The sequence below is a fragment of the Bombus vancouverensis genome, chromosome 8 (genome assembly GCF_051014615.1).
Source record: "Bombus vancouverensis nearcticus chromosome 8, iyBomVanc1_principal, whole genome shotgun sequence".
NCBI classification, from domain to species: Eukaryota; Metazoa; Arthropoda; class Insecta; order Hymenoptera; family Apidae; genus Bombus; species Bombus vancouverensis.
The window spans coordinates 15,761,958-15,789,382 of NC_134918.1; the positions used below are offsets into that span (position 1 = coordinate 15,761,958).

General features: G+C 35.3%; 2 protein-coding genes across 2 annotated transcripts in view; both read left to right on the forward strand.

Moving 5' to 3' along the window:
* Window positions 1–12: 12 nt before the first annotated feature.
* Window positions 13–3,196, forward strand: l(2)dtl (WD40 domain-containing protein denticleless). Its single transcript, XM_033350391.2, has 8 exons — window positions 13–187; window positions 360–604; window positions 718–898; window positions 975–1,203; window positions 1,287–1,492; window positions 1,573–1,775; window positions 1,858–2,068; window positions 2,143–3,196. The coding sequence occupies exons 1-8, from the start codon at window positions 145–147 to the stop codon at window positions 2,817–2,819; spliced, it is 1,995 nt and encodes a 664-aa protein (XP_033206282.1). The 5' UTR covers window positions 13–144; the 3' UTR covers window positions 2,820–3,196.
* A 6,987-nt stretch (window positions 3,197–10,183) lies between these two features.
* LOC117153417 (uncharacterized) overlaps window positions 10,184–27,425 on the forward strand; it is a 102,626-nt gene continuing 85,384 nt past the window's right edge. Inside the window, exon 1 of the mRNA XM_076620943.1 lies at window positions 10,184–14,821. The gene's annotated coding sequence lies outside the window, so the exon portion shown is untranslated. The remainder of the gene's footprint in view (window positions 14,822–27,425) is intronic.

Below are 27,425 nucleotides of genomic sequence, written 5' to 3' on the forward strand. Positions count from 1 at the left end.
ACTTACCATTGCTCAACCATAATTGAATGTCCCTATTAGACTATCTTGATATAGAAGTGCGGGAAAACTGACAGATTTTCCCGCTTACAATTTAAGTATTTACGCTATTTTGTGTAATAAATATTAATTTCATGCAGTTTCAGAATGAATTTAGTGCATTCTATTGTAGAACGAGAAAAAGGATCTGGTAATTTGCATTTTATGATCGTATATAATAAAAGATTTTGAAATATATTGCGAATATAAAAATGATAGGTTATACGTGACCCAACATAATGTTGTATTTAATCTAATGATTGTGCATGATATTCATTTTTTAAGATAAAACGTGAATTTTAAAGAAACAAACATTTTTTCAGCATCAATACACGATTATGATGTTGCTTTGTATCGTTTGAAATGTTATAAAGATGATGTGTATAAAGGTATAACACCAAATACAGATGCACTGGATTTTAATCCAGAACCACCAGTTTTTGCATGCCGATTTTGTACTACAAAAGGATACGAACAAATAATTGCTTTAGCTAATGAAGATGGAAAGATTGCATTACAAGATACAGATATCAAAAGTATGTCAAATCAACCATTGGAAGGAACACAGGTATGCTTATTATATTGTATTGAGTCTTTAATCTTTTACCTATAAAATCAAGTTACCATAAAGTATATTATTAAGAGTCTATAAGAAAAATATACTTAATTGATATCTTTCAGGCACATCGTAATGCAATATTTGATGTTGCTTGGATGCCAGGAGAATTAAAACTAGTTACAGCATCTGGAGATCATACTGCTAGACTTTGGGATGTATCTGGTTCTGAAATAAGACAAATTGATTGTTTCCATGCTCATATTAGAAGTGTTAAGACTGCAGTGTTTCGTTATCAGGATCAAGGTATCTCTTTAATACTTAATATGCTTTGACATACATATTGCACAAAACAAAATATTAATTAAAAAAAATGTTTTAGCTGTATTTGCAACTGGAGCTAGAGATGGCTCTATCATGATATGGGATATTAGAGCTAATCATTATGAACGACCTAAACCAGATAATTGTATTATTAATGCACATAATGTTGGAAATATAAGTAATGTACGACAGCGTAGGGTAATCACTCAATCATCCAGAGCACAAAGTATTACTGGTTTGGTATTTCAAGATGATTTCACTTTAATTTCATGTTCTGCTGGAGATGGGTAAGTTTAGTAAGTTAAATATACACTTGTATGAATTACTAATTATATGAACAAATAAAGTAATAATTATATTATTGACATAGTTTAATAAAAGTCTGGGATTTGCGTAAAAACTATACTGTTCACAAAAAGGATCCTTTAGCTAAACATACAATGAATTATACTGGACATAGTACAAGGAATGGATTTTCGTCATTGTTAATATGTCCTGCAACAATTACACTATATGCAAGTTGTATGGATAATATTATATATGCATATAATATATCATCTTACAATCCTAAACCAAGTAAGAATAATAATAAGAAACATTATTGATATGAAATTTTAAAATAATACTAATATTATTATTTCTTTTGCATATATTAGTTGCAGAATTTTATGGACATCAAAATCGTACTTATTATGTTAAAAGTTGTTTAAGTCCTGATGGACGTTATCTTGCTAGTGGTTCCAGTGATGAACTTGCATATATTTGGCACACAAACAAACCAGGAGCCCCAATTGTACAACTCTTAGGACATACAGAAGAAGTTACTTGCATTGCTTGGTCTAGTGTTCGAGAAACAAAAGTATTAACAACGATATCATTGTTGATTTTTAATATTAAAATTTATTATATGTAACATTAATACCCCTTTGAAAATTAAATAGATAGTAACATGTTCTGATGATTCGTGCCATCGAATTTGGAGAGTTGGCCATGAACATAAACTAGATAATGAAGAAATAGAAATACGTGGTCGTGCAGAAGCTATCTTTAATAAAAATCCATTGGAAAATCTAAAACTTGAAACTACACCAACTATTACGCGACGTTGGGTTATATCTCAAGAACACACACCAGGATCTGATACCACGCCTAGTATGTAATCATAAAATATTTAAACTATCATAACTACTATATTGTTATCAATGTTATTTTCTTTCTTTCATTAGATGCTACACCTGGACCAAGTTCATCAGATGCTTACAATCAAGTAGAAGATAGTCGAAATCAGTGTAATGTTACTACTTCAATGAAAAGAAATTATTTTCAAATGATGAGTGGATCCTGGTCTGATGGAAAATTTAAGTCAGTTTTATCTCCTATACAAGAAAACCTCACATCTGCTCGCGTTGCAAAACGTATTCATTTAGAAAATCGTGGTGCACGAAGATTGTTTAGTCCATGTAATGATAATAGTTCGTCACTGAACAGAGGCTACGAATCTGATGAACCCAGTACAAGTTCATCTAGTAGAGAAAACAGGAATAACGAAATTCATTTTTCACCTACGTTGAATCTTCCAAATTTTGTAATTGATGGCACAGCGCCGCATTTACTTCAGTTATCTCCAGAAAAGTACAAAGAAAATGTCGATTGGTTAACAAGAATACGAAGAGAAAAATATGGAAAAGTCAGGAAAACATTATCAGAAAAGTCGGCTAGCCCTGTTTCTTGTACAGTGCTTGCTAGGAGAAATACTAGATCACGATCGACAGAACCACAAAAAGTATCTAAAATGCCGAGAAATTCTCCTCTCTCTTTATTAAATTTCTTTAAAGTTACTGGAAAAGACTGTGAAACAAATATGTGTTGTGATGATAATGTAATACCTTCTGCAAAATCTTAAAAACAGCCATGAATTTCTTTATTTGTCAGAAAGATTGCATTTTATCTGTGTTAAATTTCATATAAACGTTTTATTAGAAATGTTTTATAACAAAAAATTACATTCAAAATGTTAACATATGAATGTGATACAAACATCAGCGCGCTTTTTGTTGTTTACGATGTAGTACCTTATAAAAATTTAATAAGACTCGAAACAATAAATATCATACTGTAAGATAAATATGACATACAAATGTTATAAAGTAGGTGAAAATAGATTATATACTCACAAGTGTCATGTTCGAGTGATAACAGCATACCTTTTATACGCAATCATAAATTATATTTATAATATATTACAATAATAAAATATTTTGTTAATTTTTTTTACTAATATTTACTTTTTTTCAATATAGTAACACATGAAGGTTTAAAACAAATAAACAGATCTTAAATTTTATTTCCATCATATATATTTTTTGTTCAGTTGAGAACAAAATACTTTACTGCTTGAGAAAGTAGCTTAATTTCAACTGCATTTAGTTCATAAATGAATCAATATATAGAAATTAAATAATGTTTAAAATTTAGAATATTCAAACTATGAAATTTTACCTTTCGTGGAGTTAATTCAACTCTTTTTGTTTCCACTACTTGATTACATAATTATTTATTACTTTTTTCTTTTTTCTAACCTTCAGACGCGAAAGAAAAGTAATTGTCATCCTTTGGACCTACATAATAGAGGTAATTTTCCATGATCGTGATTATATATATAATTTTATTCCATATTATATTTGTTTAATTACCAATTTTCACTTTTAAAGATGGTGGTGATTATTAAACTTGTAACATGTCTACACTAGAAGTTCTCGAAGGAAGTGTTTGACAATGGCGAGCGTTGTGTCCAGCAGCATTTAAAATATCGATCAGAAGGTTCTTCGTAACTCGATCGTAGAAGGAACAAACGAACGAAACAGGCAGGAAAAGATGTTATTTCCGTTCCCTTTTCTTTTTCATCCGAGTTATTTATCGTAAGATCGATCATCTTTTGTATTTTTTTTTTACAAACTTTTCCCCGAAACGATCTTCCTGCTCGTGAATTTTCTTTTCCTCTGTTCGTTTTTCTTTTTGCATCTTTGGCGGTTCAAGGATACGCGGTTCATTCCAAGGAGCATTTACGTCTCACCGATTGTTTCAATTTTCGCGATTTCGTCGCTCTTTATGAATTTTTCAATTTGCGCTTCATTTGCCCGCGAAATTCAAATTTAACAAATCGACGAATGAAATCGGCAAATTACTAATGACGTTTGTCATATGACGTAACGTTATTCGATTAAAAACGCATTCTTATTAAATTTGAAAATGAATTGAACTTCGTGGTTTGAGATGAAAGCGAGGATAAGCGAAGAAATTGTAAGAAATGAGCGAAATCGTTCGAATAAGAGTAATACGATGACCCACAGGCGATTATTAAGTTTTCACTGGTCTTGAATTGCCGAAGCTCGAGTTCTCCTTCTTCCTTTAATTTTAAACGAAACGTTTGTGTAATGCGCGCATGCAAGTATGTTTATGGGGGGGGGGGGAGGGAGAGATAGAGATAGAGATAGAGATAGATAGATAGAGATAGATAGAGAGAGAGAGAGAGAGAGAGAGAGAGAGAGAGAGTCAGAACATGTAGAAAAAGCCTTTAACTGTCTTCTTCCACGACCTCCGCCCTGCTTTTACCTCTCGATGACTTCTTTTACTTTTTATTTAATGCCCCTTGCCCTCCCCCGTTCTCTTCTGTTGTTTTTAATTATTTATATCAACTCGAGAATGGAGCGACTGCGCGTCGCGGTCGACAGTACGAGCAACAAGGAAAACAGAGAAAAAAAGATGCGATCTTTTGTATTTAATTTGTTTAATAAAAAAATCATTGATCATAGTACAACAGCCCCGAGTGCGTTTTTGGTTTCGTGGAAGGAAATCAAAGCTCTTTCCTCGTTTATTTACATTACATATTTATACACGCGTCGAAATGCCTTTAATCCTTCATTTAGTCCTCTGATCCGTCGTTCAGTTGCACGCGGCGAATATAACCGAGGATAAAACGAAAATTAACCCTTAGAAGCTGTTGTTCAAGAAAATCACGCTAATACTATCGTGAATGAAATTTCACCCCTGGCTCGGCACATTTTTGGTTATTTTCATAAATGACGAAGTCAAGCAAATGCAATTGACGGGCTCGCAGCAACAATTTCAATTGTATTTGTTGGAAGAGAGAGTAAACTATAGGTTTCATACTCGAGTGTGTCTGATATTTAGAAATACAAAGGTTTATAACTAGGAATATTAGCCGATTGTGAATTTATAGCGCGTTTCAAAAAATTAGTTTCTGTTGGTTTACTCAAATTAGTTTCAGTCAATCAGTTTCAGCGTTGTCTTTATTGTATGCAATAAAAAAGTAGGAAATTTATCGATTGTAATTATTAATATAAGACAAAACTCTGAGTAACGTTGAATATAACGTACGATTAATATATTACGAAGAAACAAAATTTGTGCACAAAGTGAAACTTCGCTCATGGTAGCCTTTAAGGGTTAAAAATGGGACAAAACAAGTACAAAAGAAACGATAGAGAAATAATAAGCGAACAACCAAATTAAAAGAGAAAAAGAGCGAAAAGGAAAGGAGAAAATTAGAAGAGCAAAAGAAAGGAAGTTGGAGTAGAAAAGTGAGAAAAGTCTTTCGTCATCGAATGGCTCATCTAATATGGCTTTTTGTAGATAATAAGGTCCTTCCGCGATGTTTCACTTGTTTTCCTCTTTCGACCGATCTCTGTGTACGGTATATATTTATTGACGAAAACGACCGTGCAAAATCGAGAGAAAGCATCGAATTTTTCCATTTTTACCATTTTTCTAACGCCACTGAGTTTCGGTTTAGAAGCTTATTTCGACGTGAACGAGAGGATGTTTTCCACGATGTACGATCGAGACACACGCGCAACTAGCGAGGCGACGACCACTGTAATCGTTTCGATTCTTTGCTCTACAAGGTGAAAGCGTTTTAACTCTTTATTTGGCGACTGATTGAAACGATCGAGGATAATTTGGTTAACTATCGGACAAATTGCTTAACAAAGTTTATTGTTTGTTTCATGTTTGGTACTATCTTAAAAATAAAATGTGACTTCTCAATGTCCGGTTAAAAAGAGTTCTTGTTTATTTTATTGATATTTAGTAGTTTCTTGATGTCAGGACGAGACAACAATTTAATTAAGCCTTTATCAAACTTCTTATTTATATATTTAGGTATCATTTTGTATGCTTATTGCTGGAACAATGTGGATGTACATTTTTATGGACACGTATTTTTTTAAGGAAATCGCTGAAGGAATTGAATCAAAATGGAAATTCGTTTCATTTATTAGATATCGTAATGGGTATTTTACTTTCAATATTTTATATATTTTTTCAGAAATACATCAATATTCGTTATCTAGATACATTGTTATTTTCCTATCATTGATTCGTCGCTGTATAATTCATTTATGGTAGTTCTTAATTTCTTCGTCAAAGCGGAGAAGCAAAGAAAAAATGAGATTTTTGTGGGTTGATTTCGGCGAGACTGTTTGATTTCATATATTCATTATCGTACGTAGTTTCTAATTGAAAGTAAAAAAAGAAGGTGAAGGAAAACGGGGTACAAAATTACGATTTATCGTAGCTCTTTGAGTATCGTACTTTTTACGAAATATATCTAAAATTCAGAAACGAAGAAAGGAAGGTTGTGTATTTTTATTAGAAAGAGAAACGAATAGAGAAAAGAATGGAACGGTGGCCAAATAAAGAGTTAGAAGATCGTATTTTTATAAGGTTCGTTACGAAATAGAACGATAAGCTGGAAATACCGAAGGTCAATGAGAGGGTACCGTATATAAAAGGAGAATCCGTGGGAACGAAACTGGTGGTGATACTACTGCTACTATTTTGTACGATATGATGTTCTTGTATATCTGTCTGTCGTATATATAGGAACGAAGTCTACCGATTATTAAAATAGATGGTTCAAATTGTATCGAACACGTATTAAACGATTTGTAGCGTGATGGACACAAAACTCCGGCTGTCTTTACGATGAGTCATTTACGACGTTGTTCCCATTAATGTACACCTGTAAAATCCCTATCGAACAATATACGAGCTACTAAAAGATTGGCAAAGGCTACTTTGTAATTCATTCACGTGCCACGTCTCTTTGATTAAATATTAAAATAATAAACATTAATTGGAATTATTAAATCTTCTTATTTCTATAAAATAGCAATTTTCATTCGAGGTCTTCGAATCTTCCTTATACGTATCGTTGTTCCGATTTTCTGGATCTTTACTTTGCATTTGTTACACTTTACTTTCAATTATCAGATTTGTACCTTTTAGATATCAGATTTTGTTCGTGGAAAAGGAGACTTTGATATCTTTAGTATCGAGCAATTGAAATTATCGTAACCTCCTAACAAATGGAAATTAGACCTTATTTATAGATATTATTTATATTAGTTTTAATTATCAGATTTTGTTCGTGGAAAACACACTTTGTATCTTTAATATCGAACAATTGAAATTATCCCAGTCTTCTAAAAAATGCAGCCAAATCTAATTCATAGCGGTACAGAACCTTTCTCTACATCCGATATATTCGCTGAAATATATAGTTGAATCTTTGTCTATTTTTATCCGAATAATTTGCAAAATTAACGTCGATGGTATCATGTTACGTTATTCAAATCGTTGTAGCTGGTTTGATTAGATTCTGCGATTGCAAAATGCAAAATTGCAGGTTGTTTCCAAGATCGACACGTGGCATCGACGACCACCTGTTGCTTTAGGCAGGAACCAACTGACAGCAAAGGGTTAGCGAAGTCAGCTGTGCGTAAAATTGCGACTCGAATGCATCGTCTTTGAAATGTTTCTTCCTTTGTAGAACGTTGGTTCTACAACAGCAAGCATGTGAACGTTACGAATCGATGCTTCACAGAGTTATATCGAATCCTTCAGAAAATTAACACGAAGATAATTTTAAAAGCGATCTTTAAAGAGATTTTTCGACAAACTTTGTAAAGTTCTAATCTCCTTATCCCAATACGAAATTAAGTAACAAATTTGTTAGTGAAGTTTTACTCGAAACGAAAAGAAATACGTTCAATTTTCTATATCAGAAGATTGATTATAAAATTCTAGTCAACAAATAGTATTGTTGGGATTATCGTAATACGGAGATTACGATTGATACTATTTTATGAATTGTACAATGTTTTATACATGTTTCTTCGCTTATGGAACCTGTGAAAGATCGATTACTTGATAAAACAGTAATTCCGGTCGATAAGATTATTATTTGTTTACTTTGTTTCTAGCCGACTAAGTTTTATGCGAAACTACTTGGTGTTCGCTACAATGTTATTAAAACTACAGCTGTCGACCTGTAACATTTTACAAGAAGTATGCCACCTAATCGAGCTGTTCTACAGTTATACCTTTGATCAACTCGATAAATTACAGAGCAGACAAAAATGGCGATATTACAAACATTATTGCATTTGTAATTTGCTCTGCGAATTAAAATTAATATAAATAATTACGTTCTTAAGATAACTACAATCATAGGAGTAAGTTTTTGTCATTTGTCATTTTGTCCAAAGTTATTTGTTTTAGTATTTTTCTACAAGTCGAACAGTAATTATCCAACAGAGTAATGAAATTGAAAAACTTATAAAACTAAAGTTAATTAGTTTTTTTCCCAAGGGGTTTAGCCGTAATTAAAGTGATGTAATACGTATAACTATGTTTTTATCTCAGAAAGGGCGAACATCAATTTTGCTAGACTCGTGCGTGACTTTAACAATCGTAAAAAGAAGACTACGAAATCTGTCAGTAGTTGTTTGGAGTTGCCAGCTAAGAACTGACATTTTAAAAACTAAACAATTACTTGAATCATTTTTTATTAAAAATTCCTAACATTGGAGACTTTATTTTCGCTTTAAATAATTCTCAGATAATCGTCAAGTTTCGTCCGGTTTATTGAAATTCAAGCACTCACAGTTTACTATTTCAGACGTACATATTTTCATAAACGTAACTGTAAAAACCGGCCTCTCAAGCTTTCAACATCGTGATGTTCCTTAACCGTTTTAGCAGCGCGCACATAATTAATGATTTCCATTTTCAGAATCGGTTCAGACGGGCAATTTCCAGACGAAACAGTATCATGGAAATAGAGCGTGGCTTTAGTACATATAGCATTATTTTAAAAAGATGTATCTTCGTTCGATCTCCGTTATATCTCCGCTTGTTTCTCAGTGACTTTCAAATTAACCGGCAATTAAATTTATTAACGCATCATCTCGATTATGTAATACCTGTTGCGAAAAATGTAATACTTAATATAAAGACGTAACAGGTGATGGACGTTTAAAATTGCGAGGAACGTAATACTTAATAAAGACGTAACAGTTGATGGATGTTTGAAATTCCATTCGAAGAAATAATTTTAATAGCGTGTATGCGTGATCTTACGATACCATTCAGAAAGAAATATTTTTCATATCGTTTGCTATTATTTGCCATATCTTACTAACAACAAGTATCTTTTTAAACGTAACACTTTCTTTTTTACTCTCGACATTGACATTGCACTAATTACAGACGATAAGTGTGGTACCGATAATTTGAAATAAACACGAGGGTTAAAAAATATGTGGGCGATATTTGTAGGGGCGCCTCCAGGATTCAAACTAGGCGAAGAAACATCACGCACGACAACGTAGATTACAGTTTATTTTTCAAGTTACAAAGTATCTGACGCGTTATGCTATACACGAAATATTATTATAAATCTTATTATAAATCCTCTTAAAAGAGGGAGAGTATTCCCAATATATACGGGCATGATCGCTAGGATTTTCGTTCAAAAATTCATGAAAAAAAAAAAAACGTGGAAATATGGAACGAGGTCGATTGCAATTTCTTGATCGCGTGACACGAGGTCAATTTTTTTGTTCGCGTTATACGAGAGTGATTGGAATTTTTTTGATCGCGATATATTGGACGGTAGTTGCGATCCTTTGATCGCATTATACAAAGACGACTACGTCTTTTTGATCGTCGCGTACGAATACGTACTGTACTTAATCTGATCTATAATCGGGATCCTGATACCGATTCCCGGAGAACAGAGATCTATCGCGTTCACCTACGTCTCCCCTCCCCGCGTACTTTTTGCACTACACTCTACCTCCTACCATCGTTTCGCCATTTCCCTCTCTCCGGCGAGTTGATGCACGATGCAGGGGAGAAAGACACGCCGCCTTCTGACCGGCTCGTAGTTGCTCGAAAACCTCTCTTACCTGCGCCGTGCGCTCGGTTTTATCCTTCGACACGTTTCCGATCGGTCTCGTTGTCGCGTGTCCTGTCCGTATCTACCGCGCGAACCCTGACCTTCCGCCATTTTGGTCGCGCCGCCGCTTCCGGCTCGTCGCCAAACCCTCGGCCGCCGTTCTTACCGATCGAGCGATATCGCGGCCCCCAATCGATCGAACTTCGCCGGGAAACATGTTCGAAAACGCGCGGTCTGCGCGCTCCTACGTCGACTCGATCCTCGTTCGCGCCAGCAACGCGATGTTTTGATCTATTCTCGATCCTCCTTTCGGAGGATATCGCGATAATTCACGAGACTCGTCGATAGCAAATAGATTGAGAAATCAAATTGCAATCGTTGGAGGATCGTCGCTGGAAATTTGTACTCTGACAAAAGTCTGGATAAAATTGCAAAGATCGAAAGACACTCGTTGTGCGTGTATGTGTGATTGTTGTTATTGCGCGGTAAGGAGAAGTCGAGAAGTGTGTTTCAGGGGGGTTGTTTGGTGCTTAGGAGCGTGGTTGATACTGCGACGAAGTGAGTAGAGACACCAGTCGTGCTTGCAGAGTGGAATAGGATTTCTAAGGGATTCTTATTCGTAAGAGAAGGGAACTATTGGTTGCGAAGACTCGGTGATCGTTCGAAAATTCCGCACAACTTTCCTACGCGCGTAAGATTGTTGAATAAAACAATTTGCGGAATAAATAAGAGGAAGAAACGGTACAAGAATCTTAGAAAGTTTCTTACTTTCAACAAAGCTAACAAAGTACCTTTAAAAGAGTCTTTCTATATTATCTGCAAACATTAAAAAATCTTCACGGTCAACCGTTACTTTATCAGAGAAGAACAGATACAGTCGAAGAACCAATAGGAAGCAAATCCAATTACGATACCTTTGTACAATTAAGAAACAATTGCGCTTAATGCAACGAGACAAATGTTCCATCGATCATAACACGTCTCTGCCTCCAATCAGGGAGTACCAAGCACTTTCTAGGAAGACCCAGTAGCCGATTCAACGCCGCAGAGTCCAACTTGGACATCTAGAAGTTGGATGGCCAAGTTTGGACGCCTCGACGAATCCGTTTCCAGTTGAAGCAGCCTCGAAAGCGTAATTCCAGCGACTATCGACTAGTCTATCGTTTCACGACGACAGTATCGTCACGAATCTCGTGCACAAAGACCTAACCGCGAGAAAATCGATCGGAAATTCAAATAGCTGATCAATGTTCGACGAGATCTGGCTCTAAATAAATTGCAAACTTTCGATCGGGTATCTGTTCGTTAAGACTCGTGCAACGAAGGTAGTCGTCGAAAGGACTGATCAACAGGTTGCTGATCTAGATAGAGCTACACCACGGGATTGTTGGTTAACTTGCTCTCAAGAGGAAGTCCAAGGAACTCGAGATCGAGAGTTCTGTCTTCTGGCACGAGAGTTCCTCGTCTCTTGCTGTCCGATCGAGAGGAAAACGAGGCCCGGTACCACAGAGGGATTAGATTGGCAAGTTGCCGGGTGATAATCCGAGTATTGCGGGTTCTAAGGATGGAAATTTGGCGGAGACGAAGTTTCGACGAACACGTGCGGTGAAAGGTTAAATTGTTCGCCGTGAAGTTTCACAGTTCACCGTAGGAAGGAATTTTAGCGTGATCGATCGGTAATTATTTCTTTTGTCGTAGCGAGGACGAATAAAGTGTCTTAAATTGGAGATTAGGAAATTTTAGCACGAGCGATCGATAACTTTTTCCTTCGCGAGAATCTAAGTGTTTTGTACTCTTGAAAGATTAAAGAAATGTTCTGAATGAAAAACAGCTTCAGATTAGCCGATAACTTTGTTTCCTTTGAAGACGAGCAAAGTGTTTTGGTCTTGGGATTAGGAAATCGAGATCGGGAAATGTTCTAAATGAAAAGTAAATTAATCGATAATAGTTCGATGATTCATAAAGTGATTTTTCTTCGTTTTCTTTTTTTATCGAAGAGATACGGCGATCATTAGAGTAGAAAAGAAAGAATTAGGTTAGCGAGGGAATTGAGATAACCAGGCGAGAAAACCGGTTTGAAAAGTGTCGTATCGAGGATCGTAGTGTAAAATCGTGGAATAAATCACCGGCTTAGTTTGTTCAGACCTATTCAGACGCAACCTGATAATAAGCCGTATTGACATTTCGAAGATAACGAATAATATATCGTTGACACGATAAAGAGGAGTCGATTTGTAGAAAAATATAGCAACAACGGATTCGATTTAAAGTTCCGGGATTGAATTAAATCTTCATGAACCGATAGAGAATCGCCGTTTCGATGTAATATTTATTGCTTTTTTAAATCAGAAATCCTTATTTCAGTGATCGTGCTTCTATGAAACGTTTCTTTTCTTCGGATCATTTTATTCAATGGACATTGTACAGCACGAAACGAAGCTTTTCACAATGGAAATAAGATTCCAATCGCAACATTGTTAGTAGAAACATATTTCTTCCATTAATCAAAGATCGAATCAAAAGAGGAGTTCGTTGATCAAAAGTGTAATAAAATCGAGTGAAATATCGTATCGGGAAGTTAAACCGCAATCGCGAAACTTCCACTTCAATCGAGTCTAACGAACTCGAACAACTTCTGGAATTAAGGGCTGCAACATCGTTGAAGATTAAACTCGAAGGCCACGAATTTATTGTTCCCAAGGAATACCACGAGCTTTCTCGTGAAATAAGAAACTCGAGATTATTGAAGATAATAAAGGAAGGAATTTTAAGACTTCGTAAAAGTGTACTCCGTTGTAATCAGGATTAAATACAGCTTCGTTATACATACTTTCTACCCGCGTAGAATTATTGCAATCAATTATAAATTTTTCTAATTTCATAACTCACTTTTCCCAGCGAAGCATTCTCGTTAATTTGTATAATATTCCCGTTGTTTGCGCAAACAAATTTTTCGAAATAGAATTTGCAAATTTTCAAAAGTTATTCGTTTAATTATTACTTTTCGAAACAAAAGAGTTTTTCTAATTAAAAGTAATTCGTTAAAATTAAAACTTCATTGAAGGCGAGTGTGCGTACAGGCCATTGATTTCAGCGTAAGACAATTATACTAAATTACGATGCAAGAGTAGCTTACAAAGATTATATAAATTTTGTTCGCAGTAGAAGAAAGGAAAAAGAAAGTAGAAGGTGAAGAAGGATCAAAGATTTAATAGATCGACGAAAGAAAGACAGAAAAGTGTAAAAGTTCAGAGAACTTCGTTAACGCTACAGCGGAGAAAGCTTCCTAGTACTTTGTAAAAGCTAGGTAAGCAAGTTGAGGAAGTTTACGGAACTTCACGAAAGGTACAGAAGCGTGCTAACGATTCTCAGAGAATTTCACAAAAGCTATAGAGATAAGTTAAGGAAGCTTACTGTAATCTGTAAAAGATTAAGGGAGCAAGCAAGAAAAGTATGCAGTATTTTGCCGTAAAATGTTTCAAAGATTACGCAAGTAAACTGTAGTACTCTACAAAAGCTCCAAAAGTAAATTAAGAAAGTCTTAAAACATACGAAAATCTATAAAAGTGTACTAAAAACTGCTAGAGAATTACGCCTAAGTCGAAGAAGAAGCAAATCGAGGAAGCCTACGCTATTCTGAGAAAACAACAAGAAAATCAAGTTAAAAGGTTGTACAAAATCTACAAAAGTGAACTGTAAGAGTTCACGAACGTCCGCGTGCACAATTATACAAACTTTACGGAACCAACTAACGAAAGCTTACAGCGTTTTACAGAATCTCTCCAGAACCAACCTATAAGAAGCTTGGAAATCGTATAGAAGCTTCGTAAGCAAAAGAGGCGATAGAATACTGCAGAAATTGAGTATCGAATCGCGTTAAAAGATCGATCTGGCATTCTGATAATCTTCTTGACCAAGTAAAAGCAAAGTGTTTAACTACGATCGAACGTGAGTGCCCTGTGTGAGTTCCTAGAACTCAGCTATAAGAAGCTTGCAAACCTTAGAGAAGCAAGAAAGCCAATAACAGAACACCGCGGAAACTGGCTATCGATCGACGTTAAAAAGGGTCAATCTGCTAACCAAATCCAACGAAATAATCTACTTAATTAATTAGAAACAAAGCGTTTGGCTATAATCGAAAGTGAGTGCCCTGACCCTGCAACCGACTGAGAACTTTCGTCGATTGTCTTGCCGAAGATCTACCGGTCGCGTGATTCATCGAGGCCACCGGTTGAGCAGGTCAGGGACGCGAGTTCTGCGGCTTCAGGCCGGTGCACATCCAACCTGGATTTCTACACGATTTAACGCGCGTCGGGCTTCGGGGACGCTGTGAGCGTGTCGGCGTGCAGACGGCCCGGCATTATCTCTGCAACGCGACGATAAAGTTCCGCACGAGGGACACGATAAAAGCACGCGGGTTCTGCTTGATTAATCGCGCGTCTCTATTCACCGATTTTGTTCTCGTTAGGACAATCCGTGCTGGACCGAGCGCGACGAAATATAGCGAGGACGTTGCTCGGGGTTGGAAAGTGAGAATAATAAATACAGGAGGTGAATCTTCCGATGGCAGGTGAATTGTGAAGTGAAACGTGGAATTGGAGGAAGTGGGAAGCAGTTGGGATTGGAGAAACTGCAAAGTGGTGAGTAATTTGCGGATCCCTGAGATCTTTGGTGATTTTGCGGAGCTACGGAGAATTTATTAGGGCTGTTGCTTCGATCATTAATCGTTCTGCTCTTCTTACTTCTCTTTTGGAACGTTTTATTCGTAAAATGTATGGAACGTACAGAGACAATAGTGAAATAATATTGGATATCAAATTAAATATTTAGTAATTATTTATTTTAATAGTATCTATAAAAATATAATACTCTGTGTCATAAGAATCCGAGGAAAACAACAGGATTAAGTAGAGTTCTGGGACTTATATCTTTTAAATACATGTTTAACAAAACGTAGATTATTATATCGTTAAGTTGGGCAGGACTTTAGGTCGAGTTATTTAACGTTAAAGTATGATAAGCAGAGTAGATTTGAGAATATGACAAAATTTCATACTTTGCATATTCAAGTACTTTCAAGCTATTTCATTTGTACAATCAAATTATTAGAGCCGAGGCTTTTCGCAAGCACTGCAGCTGCTTTTATCAGAAAATACAATTTCGAGATATTGTTACTCGATTATGACTACGAGATTCTATCATTACGCGATAATTTATAAAACTGATATAGCAGTTTTGTTTCGATGAAATTCAATTTCTGCACTGATATTTCATCCGTCTTTCTTGTTTTTAATGGAGAATCCATGAAATTCTCAATTTTTATTACGAAGATCAACGATATTCCGAACTTGTGCAAAAGTCAAGGCGGACAGAAATACAAATATTATCATATCACGTATAGTAATAGATCTTTTTTTTTTTATTAAGATTTATTAATTTAAAGAATTAGATTAAAAAGTGAAAGGTCGTAGCTATAAGAATTTATACGAATTCGTCTTTACGATCGTGAAATGGATACTACGACGATTAATGGATACAGAAAAATCATCTTAAGAATTACGTCTCCCCTTTCGCGCTCTCGTCGATATTTAACGAATGATCGGCGATTAAAAGAGGTTAATAAGCACGCTCCAAGTCGATCGAGATATACGACAAGGATTCAGAGAATCGTAGCGAATCGTTGGAAGAGCGGCGCCATTCTGGCGAACGAAAACGAAGAAAAGAACGTAATCAGCGTCGTAGGAAGTGCAAGATTATCGATACCCCTCGTGAAAATAAGAAACCTCTTGTCGTTGATCGACTGTACCAGCGTGCCGTGGTTTGTTCGAAGATTAACTCGGCAATTAAGCCAACGTGCCCACTTGTTTCTCTGTTTTTCGTAGTTCGATCGCGTCTTCGATTAACAATCAGGGGAGTGGCGCGAGAACGCGTCCATTTTTATGGACGAGTATGACCTCGATTGCGAGCATCGTGGTCTGGATCGGTTTCAAGTGGAGAGGTATTGTGAATGGTGTTGTTTGTGGTTTCGCCGGCAGAAGAATCGGATGTACACGGTCGTTCAAAAGTTCTTCCATAGCTACTCGTTTCTTACAAGATATGATTTAATCGCGAAATTGACTGATTAAGGATCGATGTGTTCGTGGGATTTTCTATTTCTATTTACATTTCCACGAGTTCTGTTCGTTAACGTTGTTAATATATACGTTGTAAAAATTGTTTCGATTGTTTCAAAATCGTGAAGCTACGTATACGTATCTGAATTTTTGGACGAGCAATATGACATAAAGAAGATGATTTTTGATTAGGAAGATTTTACACGACAAACTACTAATGTTGTAATCTTTTGAACGAACGTGGATCAACTTTACTATCGAACCTACAAAGGAATTCCAAGGATTTGTTTCGTATTACATTCGTCAATACCTGTTCGTCCGAATCCAGTTTCAACTTCGATTCAATTTCAGATTAGAAAATTCCAGCCATACAAGTCTTCAACTTTGCGAGTCATAGTTTTAAGACTTTCATCGAGAATCGCGATTCACCTTCGTTCCCATATTTGCCTTCTTTAAACTTTCGTGTCGTTTAAAACAACTTTTAACCCTTTCACCGTCGATTAAAATAACGATATCGCAAAACTTAACAAATATTATCTCCTATATATATGTAAACTCTCTAAGAGTTCAAATGCGGATAAACAAGGGTATTTTCTCTGTTTTACGAACAGCACGACTTCTTTTGTTTCACGGACAGAGCGGCTTTCTTTGTTTTACGCAGAGCCATTTTGAGAGACACGCATTTCCCAAACGGACGGACAGAGACCAACATCGGAGATAGACAAGATCACAGAAGAAAGAGTAATTATTTAAAACATTGAAGATTGACGGAGAAAGATCGGTAGCTCAGGACGTTGAAAATCGATTCTCGATTTTCAGGTAGACATTGCACAGAACTTGCTATTTATTGTTTACTGTTATTAATTGCCTGTTGTTTATTTAATTATTACTGTTATTAATTGTTGTTTACTTCTGTATTTCATTTAAGTATTTTCACAATAAACTCGATTTTCAGAATTATCCTAGAATTGAACCTTATATATATCGCGCATTTACATTTAAGACGTAGTGGATTGTACAGTAGATTTTAAAAGAAGGATACCCAATTGTTCGTCGTAGTAATTATAAGTCTTGATAGTTTGTATTTCTCGGACGTACGACAGGTTCTACGGTGAAAGCGTTCAAGTATTTAAACGAGTGTTTCTCTGTGGTGAACGACAGCAGACAGTAAGGCACCGAGCATATATAGTATACCATAACACGACTCGCCAATAAGGTTTTACACGGCGCGATATAACTGATGGATGAGCGTTGATTGCTCAGCCAGAGTTTATTAACTTCTCCCCGCAACTTCGTTAAAACGGTATCCGCGCAATTAAGCTTCTTGGTCGAAGGCGAGAAAATGGTGCTCGCGAGCCTTTCCACGCCAGACTTTCCCCTCTTTTTCCGGCTATTTCTTTTTCCCCTCGTTGTCGAAGAAGAAGAAGAAGAAGAAGAAGAGGAGGAAGAAGAAGAAGAAGAAGAAGACGTCCAGAGGGACTTGGTTCCGCTCGTTCTCGCGAAACGATCGCGGTGATTTGTGGTGGCGTTTGCCCAAGATACATCTCGCTGCCTTGCGCGTCACTTTGCTTTTTCTAGCCGCCTCTGCGCGGACAAGGAAGAAGCGGAACGTCCAGGAACGCGAGTCGAGTCGTCCACCGAGCTGGCTAAAACGCACGCGATAGTTTTTTTCGAGATGCTCCACCAAGATGCGATCATACGTCTTCTCCTTGATCTCTCGGATACGCTATAGCGAATATGAGCTGTTCTTGATAGGTGCGTTGTACCTTTTTACGCAGAGGTCTGTGCCTTTATGCAATGGTACGTAGATAGGCATACTTTCGGGAAATTGAACAGCGAAGTTTCGAAGTTCACTTTGGAGAGCACGAGACAAAAAGATATTCCTTTTTTCCTTTTCTATTGCTATTTCGTGAAATACGTGTAAGATTGTAGATCGAATGTGAGAGGTTTGACGGTTTTTACGATGGTTTGATTTTGTAAGATTTTGTTGAAAATTATCGTGTAATGGATAATGATAGAAAGGGATTGGAATTTCTGCGTTGCGTTTAATATCTTCTGTTTATACAGTTCATTCATTTGGGTGGATTTGACAAAGTTAATTCGAGGATCTCGGGACTTGTCGAATTAAACGTTCGAAAAATTGGAAGCTCGAATTAGAAAAGATTTTAAGATTTACTTAAGATTTTGTGAGTGGCAGAAACTTGACTTGTATCCAACGTAGTGTAATCGAACGCGTTTCAAACGTTTCTCAACTTTTCTCGAGGATGATGGTGTGCGTGGCTGGAGCATTTCACCCTCGGATTACGAAACTCGTCGAATCATCGTCGCTTAGACAGGAAAACGTTTCGATCGTTAACGTTTCAACCGGGCTGCCGCCGGCGTAATGCCACGGTCATAAAACGCGAACTTTCGCGTTCAGTTGTTCCTTTCGCACGCATCTGCCGTAGAGAGACGCGCAACGCGGAAACGTTTTGCTCTTCGTTGAAAAGTTTCAGCTCGCGCTCACCTCGACTCGATCGGAGAAATCTCCAACTACGCATCGAATACGAGCCTCGTCATTTATTTGTTAACCGCTTGTGGTCGAATCTCTTCCCCTTACGAGAAGAAAAGTTACGTTCAGCAGCTTACGATGTTTGTTACGAGCTAATCGTACTCACACGTGTACCGAGCAACTACCGTAAACTTTAGTATACATTGATAAAACATACGATCGTTCGTCCGATCGTTTCGTAAAATCTGTTCTTCGAGTCTAAAGCTTAGACAAGGTATCGTAATTCATATTATTAAACAAGTGCGCGATAAGAGTGGGCAATAAAAATGGATAATAGAAGAGAGTTAAAAAAGCGATGAGCGTAAGATTTACATTATTGTAAAATCGATACAAGAATCGATTCTGAAAACATTTTGCGATTAATATAGAACCAAAAAAATAATGGCTCTAAAGTTTCTACATGAAGTTTCAAGAACTAAAACTATCGGTAACTATACTGTTTTTAGATCTATAATAAATATCGTTTAAATATCGTAAATGATTTTTACTCTTGTTTGAATGTTATTATTGGAAAATCATATTTTACAAAAAAGATTACGTAGGTAAAAAGGTCATATTCTTTAGGACAAATTTATGGGGAAATTTGGAGAAGTTGGTCCATCGATATATTTCTTCGTCATTGCATCTGCCAGATCTCCACGATGCTATTACAAAGCATCGTTCATCTTAAACGCCACTATCATATCAAACGAATATCAATCTAATATTACGAATAATGTACATAACGGTACCTCGTGACGTTACCGTTTCGCTCTAGCCGATACTTGCCGCTTTTCTCCCCATTTACGTCCGTTCGTTGAATACTCAGTCAACGATCTCACCGTCAATTAACACGAATCCACCGCAGAAATGATCGAAACGAGCCTCGAAACGAAATCACGTTTCACATTGCACGCTTGTTTATTCCTGTCGACGCTTCACTTCGCAATTCCTTTCTTCGCGAATAGATTGATTTATCAGTGGCTCGTTATGCAAATAGACTTTCTGTCTCTGGTTTGTCTGCTGTCTTTTTCCTACTCCTGTTGCAAATTTTTCTGGACGTCGTTGAACGAACACGCAGTGATTTTCTGCTATTCCACGTGCGACACTTTCGTAATCGATCCGATCTTCATGCGTATTTAAATGTAGAACACGTCGATCGTGGAGGAACGATCGATCGTGTACGAAAGATCGATCGGCGATGGATTTGCATTCTATCTTTGAATCGTGTATGCTAATTTCCTTTTCCTTTTCTCGAGCAATGTCCTTTAGCGTTTGTTTCTGGCTGATTGCATAAGATTTTAGACAGAGTTTAATAGCAGCATTGCTGATGATCGAAGCACGTAGGTATCAAATTCATATGAAAGAGAAACTTAACATGAAAATTTCTGTGTATATGGAAAATGATATCTGGACGTAATTTATGCGAAGAAAATACGTGTAAAAGGATATACAAAATATGTATGTACAAGTAATAGAACATAAAAGACAAATCGATAAGTTTATCTAGAAATTTAATAGAAGATCGCTGAAATCTTTCAAAATGCATCGCTGTAAATCTATAAAATTATGAAAAATTACGAATGATCGCTCGTTTCGATTACCCTATTTCCCAGCGTTAAAATGGAAGATATTTGAACTGTTGAAACAGTAATATATTTATAAAATATGAAGAAATATTAAGCTCTAACATAGGAAATATCTGATTTTCAACGAATTACGAAAAAATGCGTTTGTATAATGTAAAAATGTGAAGAAATTAAAATCATCTTTGAAAGAGAAAATTGTCAGTTTCAAATAAAAAGATAAAAATAGTTGTTGAAAAAAAAAATGATGAATTGACATTTCATATAACATGACATTCTGTTGATTTAGAAATGATTGAAAAATGCTTGTGAGAGCGTGAAATAGATAATTCTTCTAAGTGTGTCGATTCGTGTCGATAAAATTACGTTTACAAAATACCACCTTAGTTGCCTCGCTTACTTTCCATCGAGTGTACTTATATGTAGGTACATAAAGAAATTTCAAGTGCGTCCCTGTACCTATTGCAATTCTGTGTAAAGAAATTTCGCAAGCTCCGCATATCTGTTTAGATATGGAAGACGATTGATCAATATGACTGTGTGCAAACACCGGGATAGGAAGATCAATGCGTTGTCTTTTCTTTCGTAATGTTTTTCCTCCGAAGGTTAGCCGATATTAAGAATAATTAATTAATCAAGTCGTAAATTTATGATTTTTTAATATATATATTATACGTAGAAGTAGATAAACATTATATCTTACCTGCAAATTGTAAGTTCGAAGAAACAGCTTATGAAGAAACAGACCATAGAATATCGGAATAATTGCAAAGATATTGTTAAATATCTATCGTTAAATATTCTATCGCAAATTAAATATTTCATACGGTTTATAGTACACACGAAAATACTTAAAATCTGTGTTAAATTATCATTGACACTAGAACTACCGATAGTTAACACAAAGCTATTTCTATCAAACCCAGACAAAATGACTGGTTTTTAAAAAATACGTAGTAATGGAATATTTGTATATTTATCGATTTATTACTTTCTTACAGAAGGAATTCCATGTCATGTAGTACATTATTAATCCATCTGGGATCATGATCCCCAAGCGAGGGTTGACACATTTGTAAAATTGTAGAACCAGTAGTTTCGACTGGCGTGGTATTTCTAGTGTTAAATATCTATTTTGCGTTTGTAAGTAAGTTTTAATTTATCACGAACGGTTTGAGAATCTCAATACGTCTTCTTATTGTTATCTCTTTATTCTACCCTTTAATTTTACCCTATACCGAACATATTGCTGATATATTTTGCACTTTTACATACACGTATTTGAAATACTACGTATCTTTTACATATTTAACACGCACAAATATCCCAAATTTGCTCTCCAGAAACTATCTTCCTTTAAACGCGACAACCCCGTAACCTCATCCTGAAATACGTGATCAAAATCGCATCCAACTTGCCACTCAATCAGCAGCAAATTCACCTATGCTCTACCCTATTTTCAAGTAGAATTCGCAATACACACGAATTGAAAGCGCGTTCACTCGGTTCTTTTCGCTCTTATTCAGATGTAAATGCGACGTGATCGTAGCTGTGAATTCTCGGTGAACCGCGATCAAAACAGCGGAAGCGTCGTCGAATTCCAAGGGTTCGTCGGGCGAATTTGCATCCTACACTTGTGCCACGACGACTGATCCCAAGGGAATTCAGCACCGTTACAGACCGTGCGAACCAACGATAAAGATAAAGTCTCTGTTGGCACCAAGAGAACCGAGTAAATCAACGCTCCGTCTCTTCCTTACCCTTTATTCTTGATTCGATTTAATTCCGCTGAGAGAATGGAAGTCGTTTGATCCGTTGCAGGGCTTGGTAGATAACAGAATGTGATTCGCTTTGTGCTTCGCTGTCTTGTGTTTGGTCGTTGCGAGCAAAACGATTGGATTCTTAACACTGGAACTATTACAGCGTAAGATTTTAAAAATATATAAAGTATATAATTCGTGGAGTTTAAGAGCAACAAATTAAAATGTACGGTGTACGAAGAAATTTATATAATACAAGTATTTTAAAATACATCAGTCAACTGTCCCAAAATGGATCGATGTAAATTTATAAAACCGATTTTATGGCAAACAACCATCGATTTTGACCACTTCGGTAGCTCTAGTTTTAACAGAATTGTCAATAAAAATTTCTTCGAAACGTGCTATTCAAAGTTTCCGTTTAATTGACCATTGTAAGACTAGACTGAAATTATTTCTAACTTTTATGGATGACGTATTTTGGTCTATTTCTCAACTATGTGGCCTATCTGAACCATCAGGACTATCTGGTCTATTTTCTATGAATGTGTTTAAAAAATTCATGTTAAGAAAAAATTGGGAAGGATGGGAAGATGTTTTATCTTCAGAGAATTAACATATTATAAAGCAGTATGTGCAGCGTTTATTTCAAACACTTTTTCTTTAAGTAGCTTCGTAAATTCTTCTTAAACGACTTGTTTCTCTTACTAATAAATTAGTAATTAATATCTTCATCGAGCAGAGAAAGCTATTCCTTGACCAACCCTTTCCCAACAAAACACTTGAAAACGAACATCACATTGGATACTATTCTATCATTTAACGTTTCTATAATTAGATACTTTCTATAATTGCAGATCTGTTCTAATTCTAATTCTCTCGTAATACGGAACCCGTTGCGATCGGATTTATACGCATAAGTTGTTACGCGTGTGTATACCTGCGTATAAGTATCTATATTTGCTTCCTTTCGCGTTATTCATCAGATCCGTACACCTCTTCCGTGTTCCAACATCGTAATTGAGCTTGTAATAATTGCAAAAAAGTTACATAATCGACGATGGATCATCTCGCGTCTCGCATTTCTTTAAACATAGCTAACAAGTAAGCCTGAGAAAGCAAGGAAATTTAGCGATTTTCTTCTCGTGGCCCATTCAGCTCCAAGCCTGATGAATAATTGATGCACTTTATGAATACATAAGGCTGTTACATTGTAAAGGCACGCAAGTTGGTTAGCGATTATTCCACGCGTGCATACGCGAATACGTGCTATACAATAACAACTTGCGACTGATTGCAATATTATTTGCACGTGATATTGCGGTGTTCTTTGTCTTGTTTAAACAAAGCTAAATTGACAGCCATGAAATTGGATTAATAAGTAAGCCACGCTTGTCATTAGTTAGGTTTAATTATTCTAACACGAATATTCTGTGTATTACGGAATTGATGGGTTGAAATGATGAATCATACAAGTACAAGAAACAATCCACTTATCACTCGAACGCTATAAAGAAAGGAAAAGGAAAAATAAGTGGTAAAAACAATGTGTAAAATTAATTACACGTATTTATTTGTATAATAGGTACTTTATACTATGCCCCGTGGGTAAAATGTTAATGATACTTAAACAAATGTCTAGTACATATAGCTTCTGTTTGTTACATTCTGCATGGAATCTTTCTCTACGAAGTGATTCGTTTTTTATTATTTTTTGAACTTGCATCCTTTACTATCTTGAACTTCTCAATTAGCGTAATACTCTTTGACACGAGATTGAGACGAAATAAATTGTTATGACTATTTAGTAATTCCTCTTCTCTTTGTGCCTCGTTCGATGATGCCTCGGAGAAGAGAAATCATGTGCAGCGTTCAAATGAGATTACAGACTAATGATGTAATTTGGAGATGAGCTTACTATACTTTCACTGATGTTTCTACGTAATTACAGTAGGTAGATACGTCTAATAGTTAGTTAGAAGATTGATGGTATTATTAATTATAACGTGGCAATATAAGTACTACTCGTTTATACTCATTTATACTCATTAAAATCGTTGATATTCATTACAATCATTGATACTTTAGTAAGAGATATAAGGAAATAACGATGTATTGAGTACTATTTTCTGAATCTGAGAAATAATTTAAATTTCCCAGTTTTCTTTATTGCATCTAGCTAATACTTTTCTGCCGTCATGTAGAATTACATTCAAATTAAATGTATTTTATTCATTTTGGATTTTGGATTAGTACATAATGTTTATTTATATAATAATATAAATTGTTAGAATATGATTATATTAAGATATGAATAGAAAAGTTAATATTAATAATGTAATAAACAATATAGTATAAATTAATTTATTCTGTATATGACGTTCAAGTTGGGGATAAAACGGAATTTTGTTGGAAAATTAACAACACGTAATTACATTAATTATATTGATGATAATATACAGGTTCTTTAATGTTCTTTCAGTGTTTCGTTTAATTTGCATGACACAAAATTCTAATTATATATTTATACAGTTCATATTTAATTAGTATAACGTTAAAAGAGAATTTGTTATTAATTATTAGTCGTTCAAATCCTTACTTTGTTTGAAATATTAAGTTACACAAATTAACGTTACACCTGAAATTAAAAGATGTAATTGATAACTTCTGTATTTTAGTTTTTTCCTTTTAGACACATATCGATTTTGGTATTAAAAGCGTAGTGAAGGATAAGTCGATAATATTTTATGAGACAATACTTATTCGTTACTTACGAAGTTCATAATCAGTCTCACTTATAATACTACTTTTATAATATTTTACAAAGACGTAAATACATAAACGAGAGACAATCGACATTCATTATAAGAAACACGAAATTACTTATGAATCTACCTGTAGTCGGTAAAACTTATCGTCAGTCGATGGTTGCTTGGAAACTTGAACTTTTAAATTTTTAACCTTCACTCGCAATAAAGTGCTATGCAAACGTGCGAACAAAAATGAATATTTTCTGAAAGGAGATTGGAGTTTATAGGCTTTGAAAATGAACAAATTTACCGCTCTTTCAGTGCTTGTAACGAGACGAAGTAATTAATTTTAATTAAATTCCCTTCATACTGTACGTACAGCGAATTAAAGACAAGATAACTAATTATTGTAGAATTCTTCTACGAATTATAGAAATTTTGATATACTCGTAAAAGTGATGCTCTGATTACGTTTTGTTGAAAGCTTAATTAAAGCCAATTCGAATTGAACGTATTAATCGCGTTTATCCACATAACATCGGAATGTATCGCAACTGAAAAAATAAACTACCTGATATCTAAAGATTTATTGTAACGTTGATATTTTCCATTCATTATAAATCTTAAACTTTCACGTTGATATCACAAACACGCGAAAGTTCGAACATTTATTTGATTAAAGTAATTCTATCGAATCTAATTGGTTCATAGTATTCCTATCATCTTTGCAATCCTTTTTAAAAATTCAATTACAATTTAATAATTCCGCGCGTGTGTTACTTTGCTTATTGGATTCACCATATTCATCATTTTCTATTACTTATTATATTAAAGACTATAATTTTTATTAATTTAACGTCTCTCAATCTCAATCACAATTCACATGCTCTACATGTCTTATCTTTTATCTACCAAACGCAATATAAATCCTCTACTATTTTTACCATTTTCGTATCGAAAATACTAAAAAAGAATCAATTCGAGAAATCTACGATCACAGTTGAAAATATCACGTACGTCTTATAAAACTACCTTCTATTCAAATAAAGCAACGAGGAAAAGACTCGTACAAGCAACCACACGAGGGAAAACAACACGAATAAGCATTGTCCCAGGATGCACGCAATTTTTGCGGCTAGTCAGCCCTTCCTCGAATGACAAGTTATATCGTGTGCTCGTCCGTCAACGATCTATCATCGCTATTTCTCTTCTCCCCCTCGGATTTTTTTTTGTTACCATTTGCTAGCCGGCTGTCTTTCGCTCCTATTACAGATATATCAGTCCGTATTGATTATGCCAACAGTGTAGTCCGAGCGACGTGTTACTATCGATCGCGGATAGAGACGCGTGGGAGGAACGTGGACGTTCCAGTTTTCTCGACCCGAATTGCCCGTTTCTTTTCTTCGCGCTCATTTCAATTTCTAGCGATTCTCCGGTTGGCCAAACCACGTACCTGCATGATTCGTTTTTCGACGAACACGGATTCCATCTAACACCGAAGTAGAATTTTCGCAATATGCAAATGGCGTTCGCTGAATTTTTATGGCAACCGTGTTTGCTACTTCGTTGTTCTACGTTCGTCGTTCTTTATCGTTTTGTGGTCGTTAGAGTATTTTTGCCGCGGGCAACGAAGCTTTGGTTTGGTAAATAATGCGACAAAGAATTTTTATTATGGTAATCTTATGGTAATTTTTATATAAATCATTTGGAAGTTTTGTGTTTTGAAGCAGAAGAAGACGAACAAGAAGAAGAAGAAGAAGAAGTCGGAATAAAAATAAAGAGAGATTGTTTGATATTCCATTGAGCAAAGTTTGAACAACTGAGTTGAAAAGTTGTTTTATTGAAATTTTATAGGTAACGCTGGTATTTGTATCATATTATAAGCTACTTTTAGAAACTTGTGTTGTTGATTTGTTTTTCACGTATGTTCTTTTTGGTATCTAACGATGACAGATTCGAGAATTTCTAATTTTAAGAAAATATTAGTATTTTGATAATATTATATGGAATGAAAATCATAGTGATATAAATCAGTTCATTTATTATAGTTTATAAAACAATGTTCCTCGTTTATCTTTATAAAAATTCGCTATATTATCTCGTATTGCGAAAGAGAATAAAATTATAACTTACCTAATTATGAAACTAAGAGGATGCTATTTTTAAGAGCTCAAATACGTGACTAGAATCTTGACTTATATCACTGAGATTTTTGGCTCGTCATATTATTCTATAAATAATCGTACAGTAGAGAAAATATGAATAACGAAACGAATAAAAAGAATCTAAGTTGATAAAAGCAGTGCGATAGGAGTTGGATAATTTATTTAGAGCTTTCCGGAAAAAGGTGTCAAATGACTTTAGTGGACGGTGATAAATTTGAATCTTAAATAAAGCTTATGTAGATATCATTGGTAATTACGAAATAACGTGCCTTTGTCGTTTAAAAATTTCGCCATTTTCTTCAGGTATTCACACAGTATAGACGATTAATGTTTTAACACA